We start from the raw sequence: 15,939 nt of genomic DNA on the forward strand, positions 1-15,939 counted from the left end.
TGCTAAAAATCTGAAATCTAAAAATGTGGTTTGGATCAAGAGGTAGACTGTTCTGTATGTTTCTATTGTTGTTAAGTGCTGTCAAGTTGCTTCTGCCTCATAACAACCCTGTGTGCAACAGAACAACGGAACACTGCCCGGTCCTGCACCATCCTCACAATCATTCCTGTGTTTGAACCCACTGTTGCAGCCACTGTGTCAATCCATCTCATCGATGGTCTTCTTCTTTTTCACTGATTGTCTACTTTAGAAAGCAAGATGTCTTTCATCAGGGATTAGTCCCTCCTAATAACATGCCCAAAGTATATGAGATGAAATCTTGCCATCCTTGCCTCTAAGAAGCACTCTGGCTGTACTTCTTCCAAGACAGATTTGTTCATTCTTCTGCCAGTCCATGGTATATTCGACATTCTTTACCAGTCAATTCTTCTTCGGTCTTCCTTATTCACTGCGTATGAGGCAACTGAAAACACCAGGGCTCGGGTTAGGTGCACCTTAGTCCTTACAGTAACATGTTTGCTTTTTAACACTTTAAAGAAGTCTTTTGCAGCAGATTTGCCCAATGCCATACACCATCCAATTTCTTGACTTCCGTTTCCACGCACATTGATTGTGGATCCAAGTAAAATGAAATCCTTGACAACTTCAATTTTTTCCATTTATCATGATGTTGCTTATTGGTCTAGTTTTGAGTATTTCTGCTTTCTTCATGTTGAGGTGCAGTCCATACTGACAGCTGCAGTCTTTGATCTCCATCAGTAAGTGCTTCAAGTCCTCTTCACTTTCAGCAAGGAAGGTTGTGTCATCTGCATAACACAGGTTGTTAATGAGTCTTCCTCCAATCCTAATGCCATGTTCTTCTTCATATAGTCCAGCTTCTCAGATTATTTGCTCAGCATACAGAGTGAATAAGTACGGTGAAAGGATACAACCTTGACACATACCTTTCCTGATTTTAAACCAAGCAGTATCCCCTTATCCTGGTCTATCTACAGGTTCCTCATGAGCACATTTAAGTGTTCTGGAATTCTCATTCGTCACAATGTTATCCATAATTTGTTATGATCCACATAGTTGAATGCTTTGCATAGTCAATAAAACACAGGTAAACATCTTTCTGATATTCTCTGCTTTCAGCCAAGATCCATCTGATATCAGCAATGAGATCCCTTGTTCCACATCCTCTTCTGAATCCGGCTTGAATTTTTTGCGGCTCCCTGTCTGTGTACTGCTACAACTATTTTTCAATTACCTTCAGCAAAATTTTACTTGATTGTGATGTTAATGATACTGTTCAGTAATTTCCACATTCTGCCCGATCATCTTTCTTTGATGGGCATAAACATGGATCTTTCCAGTCAGCTGGCCAGGTAGGTGTCTTCCAAATTTCTCGGCACCGACAAGTGAGTGCTTCCAGCTTCGCATCCATTTGCTGAAACACCTCAGTTGGTATTCCATCGATTCCTGGTGCCTCGTTTTTTGCCAATGCCTTCAGTGTAGCTTGGACTTCTTCCTTTGGTACCACTGGTCCTTGATCATATGCTACCTCCTGAAATGGCTGGATGTCGAAGAATTCTTTTTGGTATAGTGACTATGTATTCCTTCCATCTTCTTTTGATGCTTCCTGCATCATTCAATATTTTGCCCATAGAATCCTTCAATATTGCAACTTGAGGCTTGAATTTTTTCTTCAGTTCTTTCAGCTTGGTCTTTTCTTTCTTTCCTTTTTCCTTTCTTCATGTATGATGGCTATAAAACCGTTGCTTTTGAGTCAATTCTGACTATAGCAACCCTATATGACAGAACAGAACTTCTCCATAGGGTTTCCAAGGAGAGGCTGGTGGATTTGAACTGCTGACCTCTTTGGTTAGCAGCTGAGTCCTTAACCACTGTGCCACCAAGGCTCCATGATGTCTATAATGATCTCAAATCCCATAAAGTGTAAATCACTACTGGTATTGTGCTTTCAAAATACGTATGTGTCATCACTCATAATATGGCCTTAGAAATGTTTGCCTTTGTCAGATTCTCTGACATGAACTATAAATCATTAGAAACTTGTATCCATTAGAAAACTATTTATAAAACTTCTGAAAACACAGAGAGGCATGTGAAGTATCTGAGGAATGTGGTAAACAACCTTTAAATTGACTTTGACCCAGCCTGCTGTGATAAAAGACAACATAACAGTTACTCTTTGTAAACTATCCTTGAGACATAAGTTTAAAGGAGCTCCCTAATCTCTAACCTTGAAGAAAAAAACACATGACATTCAGCTATCTCTAACCCTAGAGAAAAGATACCACGCACTAGTCTCTGACATCATGCTGGTCTTTACTGTGTGAGGCCAGCGTGAGAATGTCACACATTAACCCTGAATTCCCGCTCACTGAGAGGACACAGAGGCAATAGGCACTTTCTCCAGTCTTTTGTTCTCTCTGAAGACCAAGAACCGCGGCCAACTTTGTACCCTAGCTATGAGGGACCTCCGCTGAGTTTGAAGCATGATCAAATTTTCCTCCCGAGACCTTCAAGATAAAAGCCTGGAGTGTAAAGATTTGAACTCTAACCACTGAACTAACACTATAATTGCAATTGTTAACTCTGATTCTCCAATTCTGAATGAATGTTGTGGGGTCTTACTTGGGTGTCTTGCAATAACTACCTTGCAATAAATTGAACTAGTTTATGCATGAGAAGCCTGAGTGTCTCTATTAATTTTCTAAGATAAAATCCTACACAACAGAGGTATGTAGGATTTTTATCCCTGTGGCACAACGGATCACTTTTAAATGGCCTTTCTTACCATGGTGTTGTAACGCCCACCAAATGATGTGGTGGGACTATACAAATGAGGTGCCTGTGTCCTACCAAAGGGATTGGATAGCCTGCTAATAACGCAAATAACGTGCATGGCATCTTTTTGTGGGTGGGACCATGTAAATAAGGTGTACGGGACCCTAATGAAGGGACTGGTCAATTTTGCCATTTCACTACATTTAAAAGAGAGCCAATCCCACAGCAGAGGGGGGACCTCCTACCACCAAGAAAGAAGAGCTGGGACTGGAGCGCTTCCTTTGGACCCCGGGTCCCTGCACTGAGATCCTCCCAGACAGAGAGAGAGAAAGCGCGCTGTAACTTCGGAGACAGCAAGAGATAGTGAGAAGCAGCACCAGAGAAATGGCAGCGGCAGAGGCAGGAGAACCAGGAGGCCTGCAGAGACAGCAGTGTGGAGCAGTGTGGGCTTCCCAGCCAACAGAGCCAGAAGGCTGAGCACCTTCAGGCAGGAAGCTTGCTGGCAGAGTGCAGTGTTTCTGGGCATTGGTGGGGCCAGGCTTGCAGGCTCACTGCTGAGCGCCTTCGGGGAAGGCTTACTGGAGGCACTTGATAGTGGAGCTGGGCTTGCTGACTCACTTAGCAAGACAGCTGGGCGCCTTCAGGCAAGGCTTACTGGCGAGTGGGGTGCCTCTGGATACTTATTGGCAGAGTTAAAAGAGCTCTGTATCACTTGCCTGAGCAGGGCAGGGGCCGCGCTGGCCCAGGAGGCCAAGGGCCAAGAGAGGCCTGCTTGCGGGCATGGCTGAGAAGCTGTCCTGACTGAAGAACTGTAGCCTGAGTCGTTTCTGATCCTGAATTGTAACCTGTTACTTCTCTAATAAACCCTGTAACTGTGAGTACGGTCTGCGAGTCCTGTGTGGCCACTGCACTTAGTTATTACACCCAGCACAGAAGCAGAGACTGCCATGGGAAGGACGGCTGGTGTCAGAATTGGGAAAAGGCTGGAGAGAGGAGGTATGTCTGACCTCTGCCTCGTAGCAGTCAGCCTTGGGCTGATGTCAATGATTCTCCACCCCTCTTGTGAGGTTAAAAAAGGAGGTCAGAGGCCACTGCCCCGCCATTCTTACAATCCCTGTTTTTACAGATAAGGAAACTGAGGCATAAAGATGTTAGGGCACTTGTCCAAAGTCACTCTCCCTGGTCCTGCTCCATCCTCCCCTTAGGCTCCTAGCCTCAGCTACAAAATGGAGAAGCCTGGCCATATGACTCCACAGCTGAAGTTATAAGGCAGGTGCTCAAATTGAGAACCTGAAGGTCAGGATCTGGTCCCTAGATGTGTTTTGTCTGGCTGAGGTAATGGTGTTATTTTAAATCTGAGTGAGCTGTCAACACTTAAAAGCTGGGAGATCTCACCTAAATACCCATTTTTGGCTTTTCTGAGGAAATAAGGAGATCTGGGTCCACCTGCCTGCATGCCACAGACCTGACCTGGCTCACTTCACTCAGCTGTAGTCACTACCTGGCGCTGCTGGCCTATATGATTGCCTCTCTTCTTTATAGAATTTAAGGAGGTGATGAGGTTATGATTATTCTCCTCTCAGCCTTGTGGGGTGTTCACTCTCCACTTCCAAGTGGTAGGAGCTCTAGGCCAGTGCTCAGAGCCTGGAGGGACTGCCTCACTAGCCCTGGGACTCCTGAAGAGACCTGGAGAGAGGAATCCCAACTTTGCTCAGGAGAGATGGGATGAGGGTGAGAGGCTGAGGATAGATGAGATTAGGGCCAAGAGCTTCAGGCAGGAGCCAAGGATATGGATCATGCCCACATCTCTGACCCCAGCCCCAGCCTCTCTCCTGAAACCCAGACCTCAGGGAGTCTGTGGATTCCTGGACAACTCCTTGGACATGTCCCAGGCTCCTCCCACCCACTGGGTCCCACGCTGGCCTCGGTGCTCTCTAAACTTACCCCTCTTCCTGGGTTCCCATCTCAGGGGTGACCCCACTGTCCCCCAGTGCCTTTCTGGGCCTCACCATGGATGCCTCTCTCCCTCCCTCTCCCATCCCAGCCCACCAGCCCCCTGACCTTTCAAACTGGCCTTCTGAGTATCTCCCCCACCCATTCCTTCCCCAGCGCACTCACCCTGGTCCTGTCCCATCCTCCCCCTGGGCATCCAGCCTCCGTCTTCCCTTCTGATCGACTCTCCGCAAGATAGCCAGGGCAATCTTCCTAAACCAAACCTGACTCTGATCCTCCCCTGCTTAGAATCCCCTGTGGCTCTGCCACGCTTCCAGCCTAATTTGCACAAGCTTTGCACAATCCTGTCTACTGCTCTCCTCGCTCTGTGTACAATCAAGTTGACTTCACTTTTCACTCACAATTTTCTGGCATTTGAGGGGACATCTTTATTAACCAACACCTCGGTTTAAAACCCTCTCTCGGCTCATTTCCCACAGAGCAAGAGCCAAAGCCCTCACTGTGACCCACAAGATCTGTTCCCCTTCCCCATCACCCTCTGCCTCCATCTCCTCACACTCACCCCCCAACTCCCTCTGCTCCAGCCATACCACACTCCCTGCTGTTCCCTGAACAGACCAGACCAGGCCTGAACCTCAGTGCTTTTTCAAAGCTGTTCCCTTTGTCTGATTTGCTGTTCCCTCACATATTCTCATCGCTCTTCTCCCTCATTTTGCCCCATTCCTGATCTCCTCACCTTTTCTTTCTGCTTTAAAATTAAATAACTCTTATCCCTTCTAAGGAGCCCTGGTGGCACAGTGGTTAAGAACTCGGCTGCTAAACAAAATTTCGGCAGTTCGAATTCACCAGCTGCTCCTTGGAAACCCTATGGAGCAATTATACTCTGTCCTATAGGATTGCTATGAGTTGGAAGCGACTTGACGGCAACAGGTTTGGTTTTTTGGTTTTATTCCTTCTAACATCCAACATTACTTTACTACATTTTTTGGTCTGGATTCAGTGTCTTTCCCACCACCCTTAGCAAGCCATTCTTGGGTTTCCCATCAGCTCTGCTCCAATCCAAAATGACTTTCCCTCTTTGAGTTTCCGTTTCTCCTTTCACCACACTTCCTACTCCCTAGGAATTATTGGGGTAGGGTGATTGTGAGCATTAAAAGCATAACTGTACTTTAGGCACACAGCACAACGCTTGACTCCTGACCACTGCTTAGCATGGGGAAACTGAGGCAAAGCCAAGAAAAGGGCCCTTCTCCAAGTCACACGCTCAGGCTCCTCAGTCTAACTGCACCACCATGCCCGACCCACGAGCACTGAATTCCACGGCTACTTTGAGCATAGAAGAAATGCTGGTGGCATAGTGGTTAAGTGCTACAGAGCTGCTAGCCAAGAGGTCGGCAGTTCATATCCGCCAGGCGCTCCCTGGAACTCAACGGGGGCCGTTCTACCCTGTCCTATAGGGTCGCTCTGAGTCGGAATCGACTCGACGGCAGTGGGGTTTTTTGAGCATAGAACCCGGAGGGTAGGAAGGTGGCAGGAATCGCTCGATGCCCGGTATGGCGACAGTCTAATGGACCGTAGGGAGAAGTCGCCTAGTCGGTCCGATCACCATAACCATGTCTGTCGGAACTCCCAGACCCTCATCAGCCTGGTACTCCCACACAGGCCCCCGACCTCGGGGTCCTCACCTGATCTCTCCACTTTTACCTTCACCGGGAACATGGTTTGAGCTCGGGATCTGCCTTCCTGGGTCAGATGGGTCCCGAGGCGCGTGGGGTCACAAGTCAAAGCCGGGGGCCGGCGAGTGGACGTCAAACGTAAACCCAGCGTGCAGACAGCCCTCCGCGCTCCGCGCCGTCCGGCTGCGACCACAGCGCCGGGGCCGCCTGCCTGCCTTCCCCTCAGTGGGCGGGCCCCTTCCACAGTTTCTTGTTTCCATTAGTCCGCGCACACGTCGATCTCGTACCCTGACCAATTGACAGTTGCCGTCATAGCCCCCTCGCTCTAAGTCCCACCTTCCTGCGGGCTCGTTTCCGGAAACAAAGCAACGTCAGCCACGGGCGCTTGCTAGGAGGTGTAGTTCTAGCTCCAGCGACTCCACGAGAGCAACAACGCCCGCGCAGCGCGGGGCACGGTGGGAGACGTAGGCTCCGGCTTCGCGGTGCTTCTTGGGACTTGTAGTGCTAGAACCTCGGGGCACCACCGATTTAGTTACTGACAGGATGTAATTAAATGAGGTAGTGCTTCTTGTCCCTCAGAGGAAGTCCGGAGTACGGTTCCCGAGCAGGACATCCCTCTTATTGAGCACTCCCTATGTCCCAGCTACCTGTTAATCTGTTTCTAAGCACGACCTCATTCATTTAGCAAATGTTTACTGTATGCCAGGGTTTCATTTCATTTTACTTGGATTCAGAATCAACATTCATGGAAGCAGCAGTTAAGAAATCAGACGATGCATTGCATTCGGTGAATCTGCTGCAAAGGACCTCTTTAAAGTGTTGAAAAGCAAAGATGTCACCTTGAAGACTAAGGTGCACCTGACCCAAGCCATGATATTTTCAATTGCATCATATGCATGTGAAAGCTGGACAATGAATAAGGAAGACCGAAGAAGAACTGACGCCTTGGAATTGTGGTGTTGGCGAAGAATATTGAATACACCATGGACTGCCAAAAGAATGAACAAATCTGTCTTGGAAGAAGTACAACCAGAATGCTCCTTGGAGGTAGGCAAGGATGGCAAGACTGCGTCTTACATACTTTGGACATGCTGTCAGGAGGGATGAGTCCCTGGAGAAGGACATCATGCTTGGCAAAGTGCAGGGTCAGCGGGAGAGGAAGACCCTCAATGAGGTGAATTGACACAGTGGCTGCAACAATGAGCTCAAGCGTAACAACGATTGTGAGGACGGCACAGGACCAGGCAGTGTTTCATTCTGTTGTGCATAGGGTCACTGTGACTTGAAACTGACTCCACGGCACCTAACAACAACTACGGAGCTTATCGTTTAGAGGATAAACGATAGACAATACACAAATAAGTACAACGTTTTCAGTGAAATTGATAGGAAGAATAAAGCCTGGAAGAGACATGGGAAGTGTCAAGGAGGGAGTTGGAATTTCAAATAGGATGGTCAAGAAAAAGCTTTTCTGAAAACAGTTGTTGGATATTTCTATTGCGCCAGACAATGCCTCCTTCAGAAAATGAGAAACTCCCATTAGCCACATATGTCTTGGCCCAGATAAATCCTAGGTGGTTTGCATTGGGATCCACACTTCTGATGAGAATACCAAAAGTGATAAAGTCATGTTTTCAAATTCACACACTATCAGTACAGGATGGCAGCCCCTAGAAATGGAAGCATGATTCCTTTCTTGGCCTTTCATCTGCAAAATAGAGTTCCTGACTAGGAAAGTTCCCATTTCAGAGGATTATGAGTAGTACTCAGTGAACACAAGCATACAATGTACAAAGCAGTATGCCTGGTACAAATACTCAATGTTTCTTAATATTAATAATCATATTATGTTTCTAACTCCAAAAAATGCCAGGAAGTCAATATTGAGAATCAGGGTCCTTTATTGGAGGATATCAGCAGAGGCTATGGGAGATGGGAATAAGTCTTAATGGGCTCGAGAGTGAGCCTAGAGCAGAGGAAGGAGCCCATCCTGGGAGAATGAGCAGATCCCCAGGCCTGCGCAGGAGAAGGTGTTAGGGAGTTCCCAGAGGTATGGTGAAGGAAAGGTAGTCCCCGAGGGCACCCCAACGGGGCCGGTAGATTTGGAAGACGGTGATCCAAGTGGTGAGCACAATTACCCAGAAGAGGAAGCCCACAGCTGAGCGCCAGACATCTGTAGGAGGAACGGGAGTGAGGGTGGCTGGTCTCCAGCTGCTCTCTGGTTCCCCAAGGGCAGCCCTTTTTTCTCTTTAAGAGTCCCAGGATTCTGGAGCCTCGATCATCCCAACCCACCGAAGCTCAGCTTCCCCCTCCCTCCATCTGCTGGCCTCCCTTTCTCTGTGTTCCAGACTCACAGCCCTTGATTTGGCTCTGCTCCGTGTAAGCTGGGGCAAGGAAGGCCTCTCGGAAGAACCAGAAGATGTTGACCAACCAGAGGAAAGGCAGGAAAGCAAACCCACCTAATGAGAGAAAGACCCGCTGGGGCATAAGGTAATTATGCTCTTCCCCATCACCCTCCAGCTCTGACCAGATCTGGTTGCAGGGTCCTCTCCCGCATTCAAGTTCAAATGGATATCTCTGCTGTCAAGGGCTCAGGAATCCTGGTTCCTCCTTGGGATCCAGAAATCTGATTCCTCAGCCACTCCCTTCTCAGGATCCAGGAGTTCAGACTCCAGCACCCTCCTCCCTGGGTCCCAGGAGTTCAGTCCGCTAGACACCTCCTCCCCCATGACCCAGGAGTTTACTCCTTGAGATTTCTCTCCTCCAGGAACACAGGTCCCCAAACCCCTCTTCCATCAGACCTGGGAGTCCTGCCCCCAGCCAGGAGTTGAGAGCGTCACTCTCCTCCTTCCTCCTTCCTCAGAATCCATGTCCTCCCTTCCCTCTCAGATCCAGGAGTCCCCGTCTCTAGCCACTTCCTATCTTAGACCGACGAATTCAGGCCCTCAGGCCCTCCTCCCTCAGGCGTACTAGCCCAGTCCCTCAGCTCTCTCTTCTCCTGGGACCCTAGGCGACCGGCCCTTACCCAGGTAGTATTTCCGGCACAGGTTTAACTTCTCCTCGTTGGACACCCGCTCCAAGTTCATAGTTGCTCAGGGGCCGAGTCGTCCCAAGGGTCTGCGGGGCAAGCCCCAAGTCTCGAGCCCTAAATGTCGGAGGCGAGGATCGCGAGCAACCACGCCCCTATCACGACAAATCGGAGACAAACTTAGGGGTGGCTTTGCTGAAAGAAGAGCATCCCCGTCTCAGCTGGCTGAGACGCTCTTTATGCTTACTGGGGTGCGCGAAACGACCCCCAACTCACCAGCGGAGTGGAACCCTACTTTCTCTGGCTTGATGCTCTTGCTACTTTCAACCGCAGACGCCAGCGGGAGATGTCGCAGGTCTCTCCGGAGCTTGTAGTCTGGCGTTTTTTTTTGGCGAGGCAACGTTGTACGCATGCGCTCCTGGGCGCTCCGGTCGGTAGCTGTGCGGAAGGAGCGGGCTTCCCACGCCAAGCGCACCGGCGAGTTTGAGCGCCGGGGAAGCGCCCCGAGGCGGCGACGAACTACACTTCCCAAGGCTCCAAGCAACGGAAGTGACGTCGGAGCAGCCCGAGTCGGAGGGTTCGGGTAAAAATGGCCGAATATTTAGCTTCGATATTCGGGACTGAGAAGGACAAGTGAGAACGGGCGTAGGGAGTGGCCCCTCGGGGGTGCCGGGGACGGGGTACTTGGGTCCCTGATGGCTGGGCGGCTTGGGGCGGTGTTTCTGGGGTGTCCGGCCTCCCCGGCCCTCGGTTCACCTCTGTCTTTGCACCTCTTCCAGGGTTAACTGCTCTTTTTACTTTAAGATCGGGGCCTGCCGGCACGGGGACCGGTGCTCCCGGCTTCACAACAAACCGACGTTCAGCCAGGTGAGGCGCAGCACGGAGCTTCGGGGGTTAACGCCCCTTGGCCCGTCCCCTTCTGCCGTCCATCATCCTGAGGTCCCGCCTCTTCCGGGTTCCTGAGGCCCCCTTGGGCGCTCGGCGTCCTTCTCGGTGGCGCTCTCTGCGGGCTCCTTGCCCAGCCTTCGGGCGCTGTCCCCGGGGACATGGCCACCCTTGGGCTGCCCATCACTGCTGGGTACTCCCTTTTTGGCTGCCTTAGGCCCAGGCTTCGCCGATGCGGTCACAGCGCTTAGGCTCCGCCTCTGGTGCCAGGTGCCACCCACGTGTAGCCTTTAACCCTTTGGTGACCCAGTTATTTTCTGCTTTGATTTTTTCGTTGTAACTATGTGTTTTCATTAGTGGAAGCACGCGGGATCATTGAGTAGGTCTGAATTTATGGTGGATAGTATGGATTTTTTTTCTTTGCCCCCTCCCACAAGCCTACAGTAAGTGTTCAGTGGTACATGTGAAGTACCGCTAATTATACGGCAGATTCACCCCCAGGGTCTGTCGGTACGTATATGTAACAGAAAATTCCTAAACTTCTGTGTTTCCTACCAAAAATTCAGATACCTCATACAACACCGTGTAAAAACAGTAATTTTTGCCACACGCTCGTTTCTTCAGTTTCAAACAATCATAAGGCTCCTGCCTTGGGGCAGCATGCACTGTCAGTAACACAGCGGCTTCCCAGTAGTCCCGAGACTGAAAAAGTTCATGGTCGCCCTGTGTACCGCCGAGCGTGAAAAGGCAGTCTCTGTTCCCAGCCTTCACAGGACCTTGGCATGTGTCTCTGCCCTGTGTACTCAGACCCCGCTCCTTTTAATTCTGTTCAGACCATAGTGCTGCTCAACCTGTACCGGAATCCACAGAACACGGCCCAGACCGCAGACGGATCGCACTGTGAGTGAGGGGCTAGGCTTGCGGGCCGGGCGGACAGCTCCCAGCAGGCCATCCCCCTGACCCCCCCCTGCCCCCCCAGGTCACGTCAGCGACGTGGAAGTGCAGGAACACTATGATAACTTCTTTGAGGTGAGGGTTGGCAGGGACGGGTTGGGTGTCCCGTGGGCCAGGGGCTCACCAGCCTTCCTCCGGGTCTTCTCAGGAGGTGTTCACGGAACTGCAGGAGAAATACGGGGAGATAGAAGAGATGAATGTGTGCGACAACCTGGGAGACCATCTTGTGGGGAACGTCTATGTCAAGGTGTCTGCTGGCCCCTCATTAGAGCCCAGAAGCGGAGGCACTGCCGTGCCCGATGGGCACCACTGATACCTCCTAGCTTGAGGTCCACCTCTAAACCCAGTCTCCTCCCAGAGCTGCTGACCAGTCCCCTGCAGATTGCAGAGTTTGATTGCCAACCCCGGCCCATTCTCCCCTTAGTTCCGGCGGGAGGAGGATGCAGAGCGGGCAGTGACTGAACTGAACAACCGCTGGTTCAACGGGCAGGCTGTGCACGCCGAGCTGTCTCCTGTCACCGACTTCCGGGAGTCGTGCTGCCGACAGTACGAGATGGGGTATGGTGGTAAAGGGATGGGACGGGCAGCTAGGGCCCCAGACGCCTGAGTGTGTGGGAGGGCAGGGGTCGTCAAGCAGTCTCCTTCTGTCTGGCTTCTGCCCAGGGAGTGTACCCGTGGTGGCTTCTGCAACTTTATGCACCTGCGGCCCATCTCCCGGAACCTCCGGCGGCAGCTGTATGGGCGGGGACCTCGGCGCAGGTGCCTCAGGACTAGCCTCCCAGGACTCCTCATACCCCAGTGGCAGCCTCTATAGCCTGAAATGAACCTAATCCTATCTCCTAGTGGCAGTGCCCCAAGCCCTCTGTACCCTAAGGCTAGCCCAAGCTACATCCTCAGATCCGCACCTAAATCCTGACCCCAAAACCTGCCTGAATCCCCACCCAAGACCAGTGTGAATTTCCGAGACCAGCCCCCTGAGTCCCTCGTCCAGGACTACCTCCTGGAACCTTGCCCCACCCCAGAGCAAGGAGGCAGGCCTGCGGGATCTACCCACTCCCCGCCCCCGCCCCCCACCCCATGGCTCTAACCCTCTTCACACCTGCTCCCAGGTCGCCCCCGAGGTCTCATACTGGCCACCGTCCCCGAGAGAGGAACCGACGGCGTTCGCCAGACCACCGGCATGGCCGCTTTTGAAACCTTGGCCCCCTTGCCCTCTCCCCTTGACAGGCACAGTTCCTGGTCTGACCCCTCCTCAAAGCCCTTCCCGCCCCACCCTCATCTTCCCCAGGCTCCGGAACTCCGCAGTGAAATCCGTTGGACGCAGGGACCTAATAAAGTATGTATTTGTTAGCTTGTTGCCTGGAGTTTCTTCTCCACCCCCGTGTCTCCTGACAGAAGGGGAAGTGAGGCTGGGTTCCGGTCAGAACCTCAGCCACAGAGCAACTTCGCATTTAACAGGTGGGGAAGCAGCAGGCGCGGGTCGGGGCCCTGGAGGCCCCTAGATGGGACTGGTGGGGTGGGAACCCCTTCATCTGGGAAACCGCAGCACTTGCACTCAAGGCTGGTCAAAGAGGGAGTCGGGTTGTGGCAGGTTGGAGGACTCACAGCTCAGAGGAGATCGGGGCTAGTAGCGAAAGTGGAGTGGCTGGGAGTGGAGCAGAGGGAGTCTTCGGAGGATTAGGGCTGGGTGCTCAGTGCCCACCGCCCGGAAATGGGGGTTGATCATATCTAACCCTGAAGTTGAGCTTATTGTATGGCAGGGTTGTTCTAAGCACTATACATCTAGTAACGGTTTGAATTTTCCACAGTAACCCTATGGGACAGGTACTACTATTATCCCATTATACGGATGGGACAAGGGAGAGCGGGAAGGCAGAATCCAGAACTCTGGCTCCGGAGTCATAGCTCCTAGCCACCTTGAGGCCTTACGGGTCCCTCTGATGAAGGGCGGGGAGTTGGGATGGGGGGAGGAGGAGGCAGATTCCTAGCTTCCAGACTGGTCGGGCTGGGGGGGGTCTCAGGCTCCCACACACACTGCTTCCTTCCTCCAGTCGGGTCTCCAGGAAAGTGCGGCAGCGGCGCTGGGGCCGGAAGTCGTGTGGTCACGGCCCCCAGGCTGCAGGCCCCGCCCATGGGTCCTCGACACCTCCTCCTGATCGCCGCGCTGCTCCTGGGCCGGGCGGAGCCGCCGAGGGCCTCCCTGTTCTGCGGCCGCCTGGAGTACTGGAACCCGGACAACAGGTGCTGCGGCAGCTGCCTGCAGCGCTTCGGGCCGCCCTCCTGCCCGGGTGAGCGGCAGGGACTGGCCGTCTGCCTAGACCCAGGCGGGGCGAGCGGGCGCGGGGGCGGGAGAGGAGCCCAGGCCGCGGGGGTGGTACGGCCGGGGACGTGTACTTAGCGGGGCGGGCGCTGGGCCTGACGCCGGTAAGACAGGTAGGGGCGGAGCCTGTGCCGGAGGGGAGAGCGGGGCCGGGAAGGGGTGGAGCCTGCGGGAGGCGGGGCCTGGCCGGCACCCGGTGGGCGGGGCCTGACCGGCGGGGGCGGGGCCTTGCGGGACAGGTCTCCAGAAGGCAGGGCCCGTGGGGCTGGGTGGCCGGGGCGGGCACGTGCGCCGACAGGCCAGGTGAGAGCACGGAGGGGGCGGGGCCGGCCGGAGCCGCGGGAGGGGGCGTCCCCAGCGCGGAGGCGGTGGCTCGGCAGCCTGGCGTCGCCCGGTCGCCCTTTAGACCACGAGTTCACGGAGAACTGCGGGCTCAGCGACTACGGCGATCACCTGGCACACCCCTTCCAAGAGTGCGCTCCCGGGCGGTGCAACCCCGACGGCGCGGAGCTGTGCAGGCCCTGCGGCGTCGAGGCGGCGGCCCCGGTCCCCGCGAGGAGCAGCGGTGGGAGGCGGAGGAGCTGCAGAAAGGTGCGGGCCGGGCTCCCGAGGGCCGGGCTCCCGAGGGCCGGGCTCCCGAGGGCCGGGCTCCCGAGGGCCGGGGCCAGGGTGCCACCTGCGGAGGGGCGGCACCGGGGGGCGGGGCCTGGGCCCGGGGGAGGGTGTAGCCCCGCCGAAGGACTGCGTTGGGGTACACGGCGTGTCCGAAAGGGTCGGCGGTGGGTCCAGGGCTGGACGTGGCCCGGTTGAAGGACTGAGGATGGGAGGTTCGGGCTGAGGGGGCAGGGGGCGTGGCCTCCGCTTTATGCCCACCTCCGTTCCCAGAGGCGGGTCCCTTCCAGGAAGCCCTGCCGCCTGCCCACCCCGAGCGTCCTCGGCGCCCAGGAACCCAGCCCACCGGCGGTTTCCAGCGCGTCGTGGAGTCCTGAGCGCGGACACACGCCCGCAGGCGATGTCTCTCTGCGGGCCTTGCAGAGCTTTGCCCTGCCCGTGGTGGTGGTCTCACTCGCCACCTTTTTCCTGATCCTCCTGCTCGCCGTGGGAAGGCGCTGCTGTCGCCGCCAGAACGCCACCCCCCTCCCCTATGCAGGCTTGGTTTGCAGCGGCTTGGACACCCTCTTCCCCTTGCACACGTCTTCCCCGGGGTCACTGAAGGCGCCAGAGCTGGGGAACGCACAGAGGGTGGGCTCTCTGCTTCCAGTCCAGGCCCTCGGTGAGTCAGGCTGCGGGGCGGGGCGGGGCGGTGCAGGTGGACTGGAAGTCCTCCCTCGCTCCCCCTTACTCCTCCCTCCTCCCCCAGGGCCGCCCACCCTGGCGACGCAGCCGCTGTCTCGCCTCCTGGACGAGCTGGAGGTGCTCGAGGAGCTGATTGTGCTGCTGGACCCCGAGCCTGGGCCGGGTGGGAGCGTGGCCTGCGGCACGACTCGGCACCTGGCCGCGCAGTACGGGCTGCCCGCCGCCTGGTCCACCTTTGCCTACTCGCTGCGGCCCAGTCGCTCGCCGCTGCGGGCCCTGCTCGAGGTGGTTGTAGCAAGGGAGCCCACCGCCTGTCTGGGCCAGCTTGCCACGCACCTGGCCCGGCTCGGGCGGGCAGACGCACTGCAGGTGTTGTCCAAGCTCAGCTGACCTGGACTGTACCTAGCCTGGTACTCAATAAAGTTTCCCTTGAAATACGTGCCTACTACTGACTCTGGGCCTTTTGGGGTATAACCTTAATTGGCCCAAGGATTCTCCTTTTCCTTGTGAGAAGACTCCATTGCTCCAATTCCACCGTACAAAGGTGGGAGAGCCCGCCCCAGGTGCCCATGGGCAACCAGGGCCCTCTGTAACAGCCCTGCTACCCCGGCGGAGAGCTCCGACCCAGAAAGAGCACCCATGGAGCAGATGTAGAAGAGTGTAACTGACCTCACAGTTCACTCCCAGTTCCGGGCGATGGCCTCGCCTAACTGTTGAGGCCGACAGGCTTCCTGGGCTCAGGATAGATATGGATGGAGGTGGGTGCCCCCAGCACCATATAAATGAGAAGACCATGTCTCCAAACATTGACGGACTTTATTATGGGGGATTCCCACCTGGGACCCCCCCCCTTAAATAAAAAAGTGCATAGAAAAAGAAGGGGTTTAGAAACCTTTGTACAGTATCTACATCCGGGGCCCCCAGGACAGGAAGGGGGCAACAGCTAGGTGGGCTACAGGGTGAAGGCAGGGCCCGTCACCTGTGGGCCCACATCCACCCTGAACACGGGGGTAGGGGTGAGATGCTCTAGG

General features: G+C 54.3%; 4 protein-coding genes across 8 annotated transcripts in view; 2 read left to right on the top strand and 2 right to left on the bottom strand.

Moving 5' to 3' along the window:
* LIN37 (lin-37 DREAM MuvB core complex component) overlaps positions 1–6,655 on the bottom strand; it is a 28,912-nt gene extending 22,257 nt beyond the window's left edge. For 2 of the 3 annotated variants that reach the window (XM_064293533.1, XM_010600296.3), the window contains exon 1: positions 6,435–6,655. In XM_064293533.1, the coding sequence (XP_064149603.1) occupies positions 6,435–6,468 (34 nt within the window). In that variant the 5' untranslated portion in view covers positions 6,469–6,655. The remainder of the gene's footprint in view (positions 1–6,434) is intronic. The other variant, XM_003420794.4, reaches the window with a different exon arrangement.
* A 1,653-nt stretch (positions 6,656–8,308) lies between these two features.
* PSENEN (presenilin enhancer, gamma-secretase subunit) lies at positions 8,309–9,912 on the bottom strand. Its single transcript, XM_003420752.4, has 4 exons — positions 9,730–9,912; positions 9,451–9,608; positions 8,780–8,884; positions 8,309–8,598 (listed from the first exon to the last, which is right to left on the bottom strand). Exons 2-4 carry the CDS (start codon positions 9,509–9,511, stop codon positions 8,459–8,461), a joined length of 306 nt encoding a protein of 101 aa, XP_003420800.1. The 5' UTR covers positions 9,512–9,608; positions 9,730–9,912; the 3' UTR covers positions 8,309–8,458.
* A 60-nt stretch (positions 9,913–9,972) lies between these two features.
* On the top strand, positions 9,973–12,642 carry U2AF1L4 (U2 small nuclear RNA auxiliary factor 1 like 4). Of its 3 annotated transcripts, none has more exons than XM_010600299.3 (8): positions 9,973–10,086; positions 10,233–10,320; positions 11,172–11,238; positions 11,318–11,367; positions 11,441–11,539; positions 11,717–11,850; positions 11,956–12,051; positions 12,402–12,642. In XM_010600299.3, exons 1-8 carry the CDS (start codon positions 10,043–10,045, stop codon positions 12,484–12,486), a joined length of 663 nt encoding a protein of 220 aa, XP_010598601.1. In that variant the 5' UTR covers positions 9,973–10,042; the 3' UTR covers positions 12,487–12,642. The 3 variants fall into 3 exon arrangements, with proteins under 3 accessions (XP_010598601.1, XP_010598602.1, XP_010598604.1); XM_010600300.3 differs by having other exon boundaries at positions 11,717–11,838; XM_010600302.3 differs by lacking the exon at positions 11,956–12,051 and having other exon boundaries at positions 11,717–11,838.
* IGFLR1 (IGF like family receptor 1) lies at positions 12,515–15,298 on the top strand. The gene is made up of 5 exons (XM_064293532.1): positions 12,515–12,628; positions 13,344–13,580; positions 14,019–14,203; positions 14,498–14,885; positions 14,973–15,298. Exons 2-5 carry the CDS (start codon positions 13,424–13,426, stop codon positions 15,296–15,298), a joined length of 1,056 nt encoding a protein of 351 aa, XP_064149602.1. The 5' UTR covers positions 12,515–12,628; positions 13,344–13,423.
* Positions 15,299–15,939: the final 641 nt, after the last annotated feature.

This window comes from Loxodonta africana, chromosome 11 (assembly GCF_030014295.1).
Source record: "Loxodonta africana isolate mLoxAfr1 chromosome 11, mLoxAfr1.hap2, whole genome shotgun sequence".
Taxonomy (NCBI): domain Eukaryota; kingdom Metazoa; phylum Chordata; class Mammalia; order Proboscidea; family Elephantidae; genus Loxodonta; species Loxodonta africana.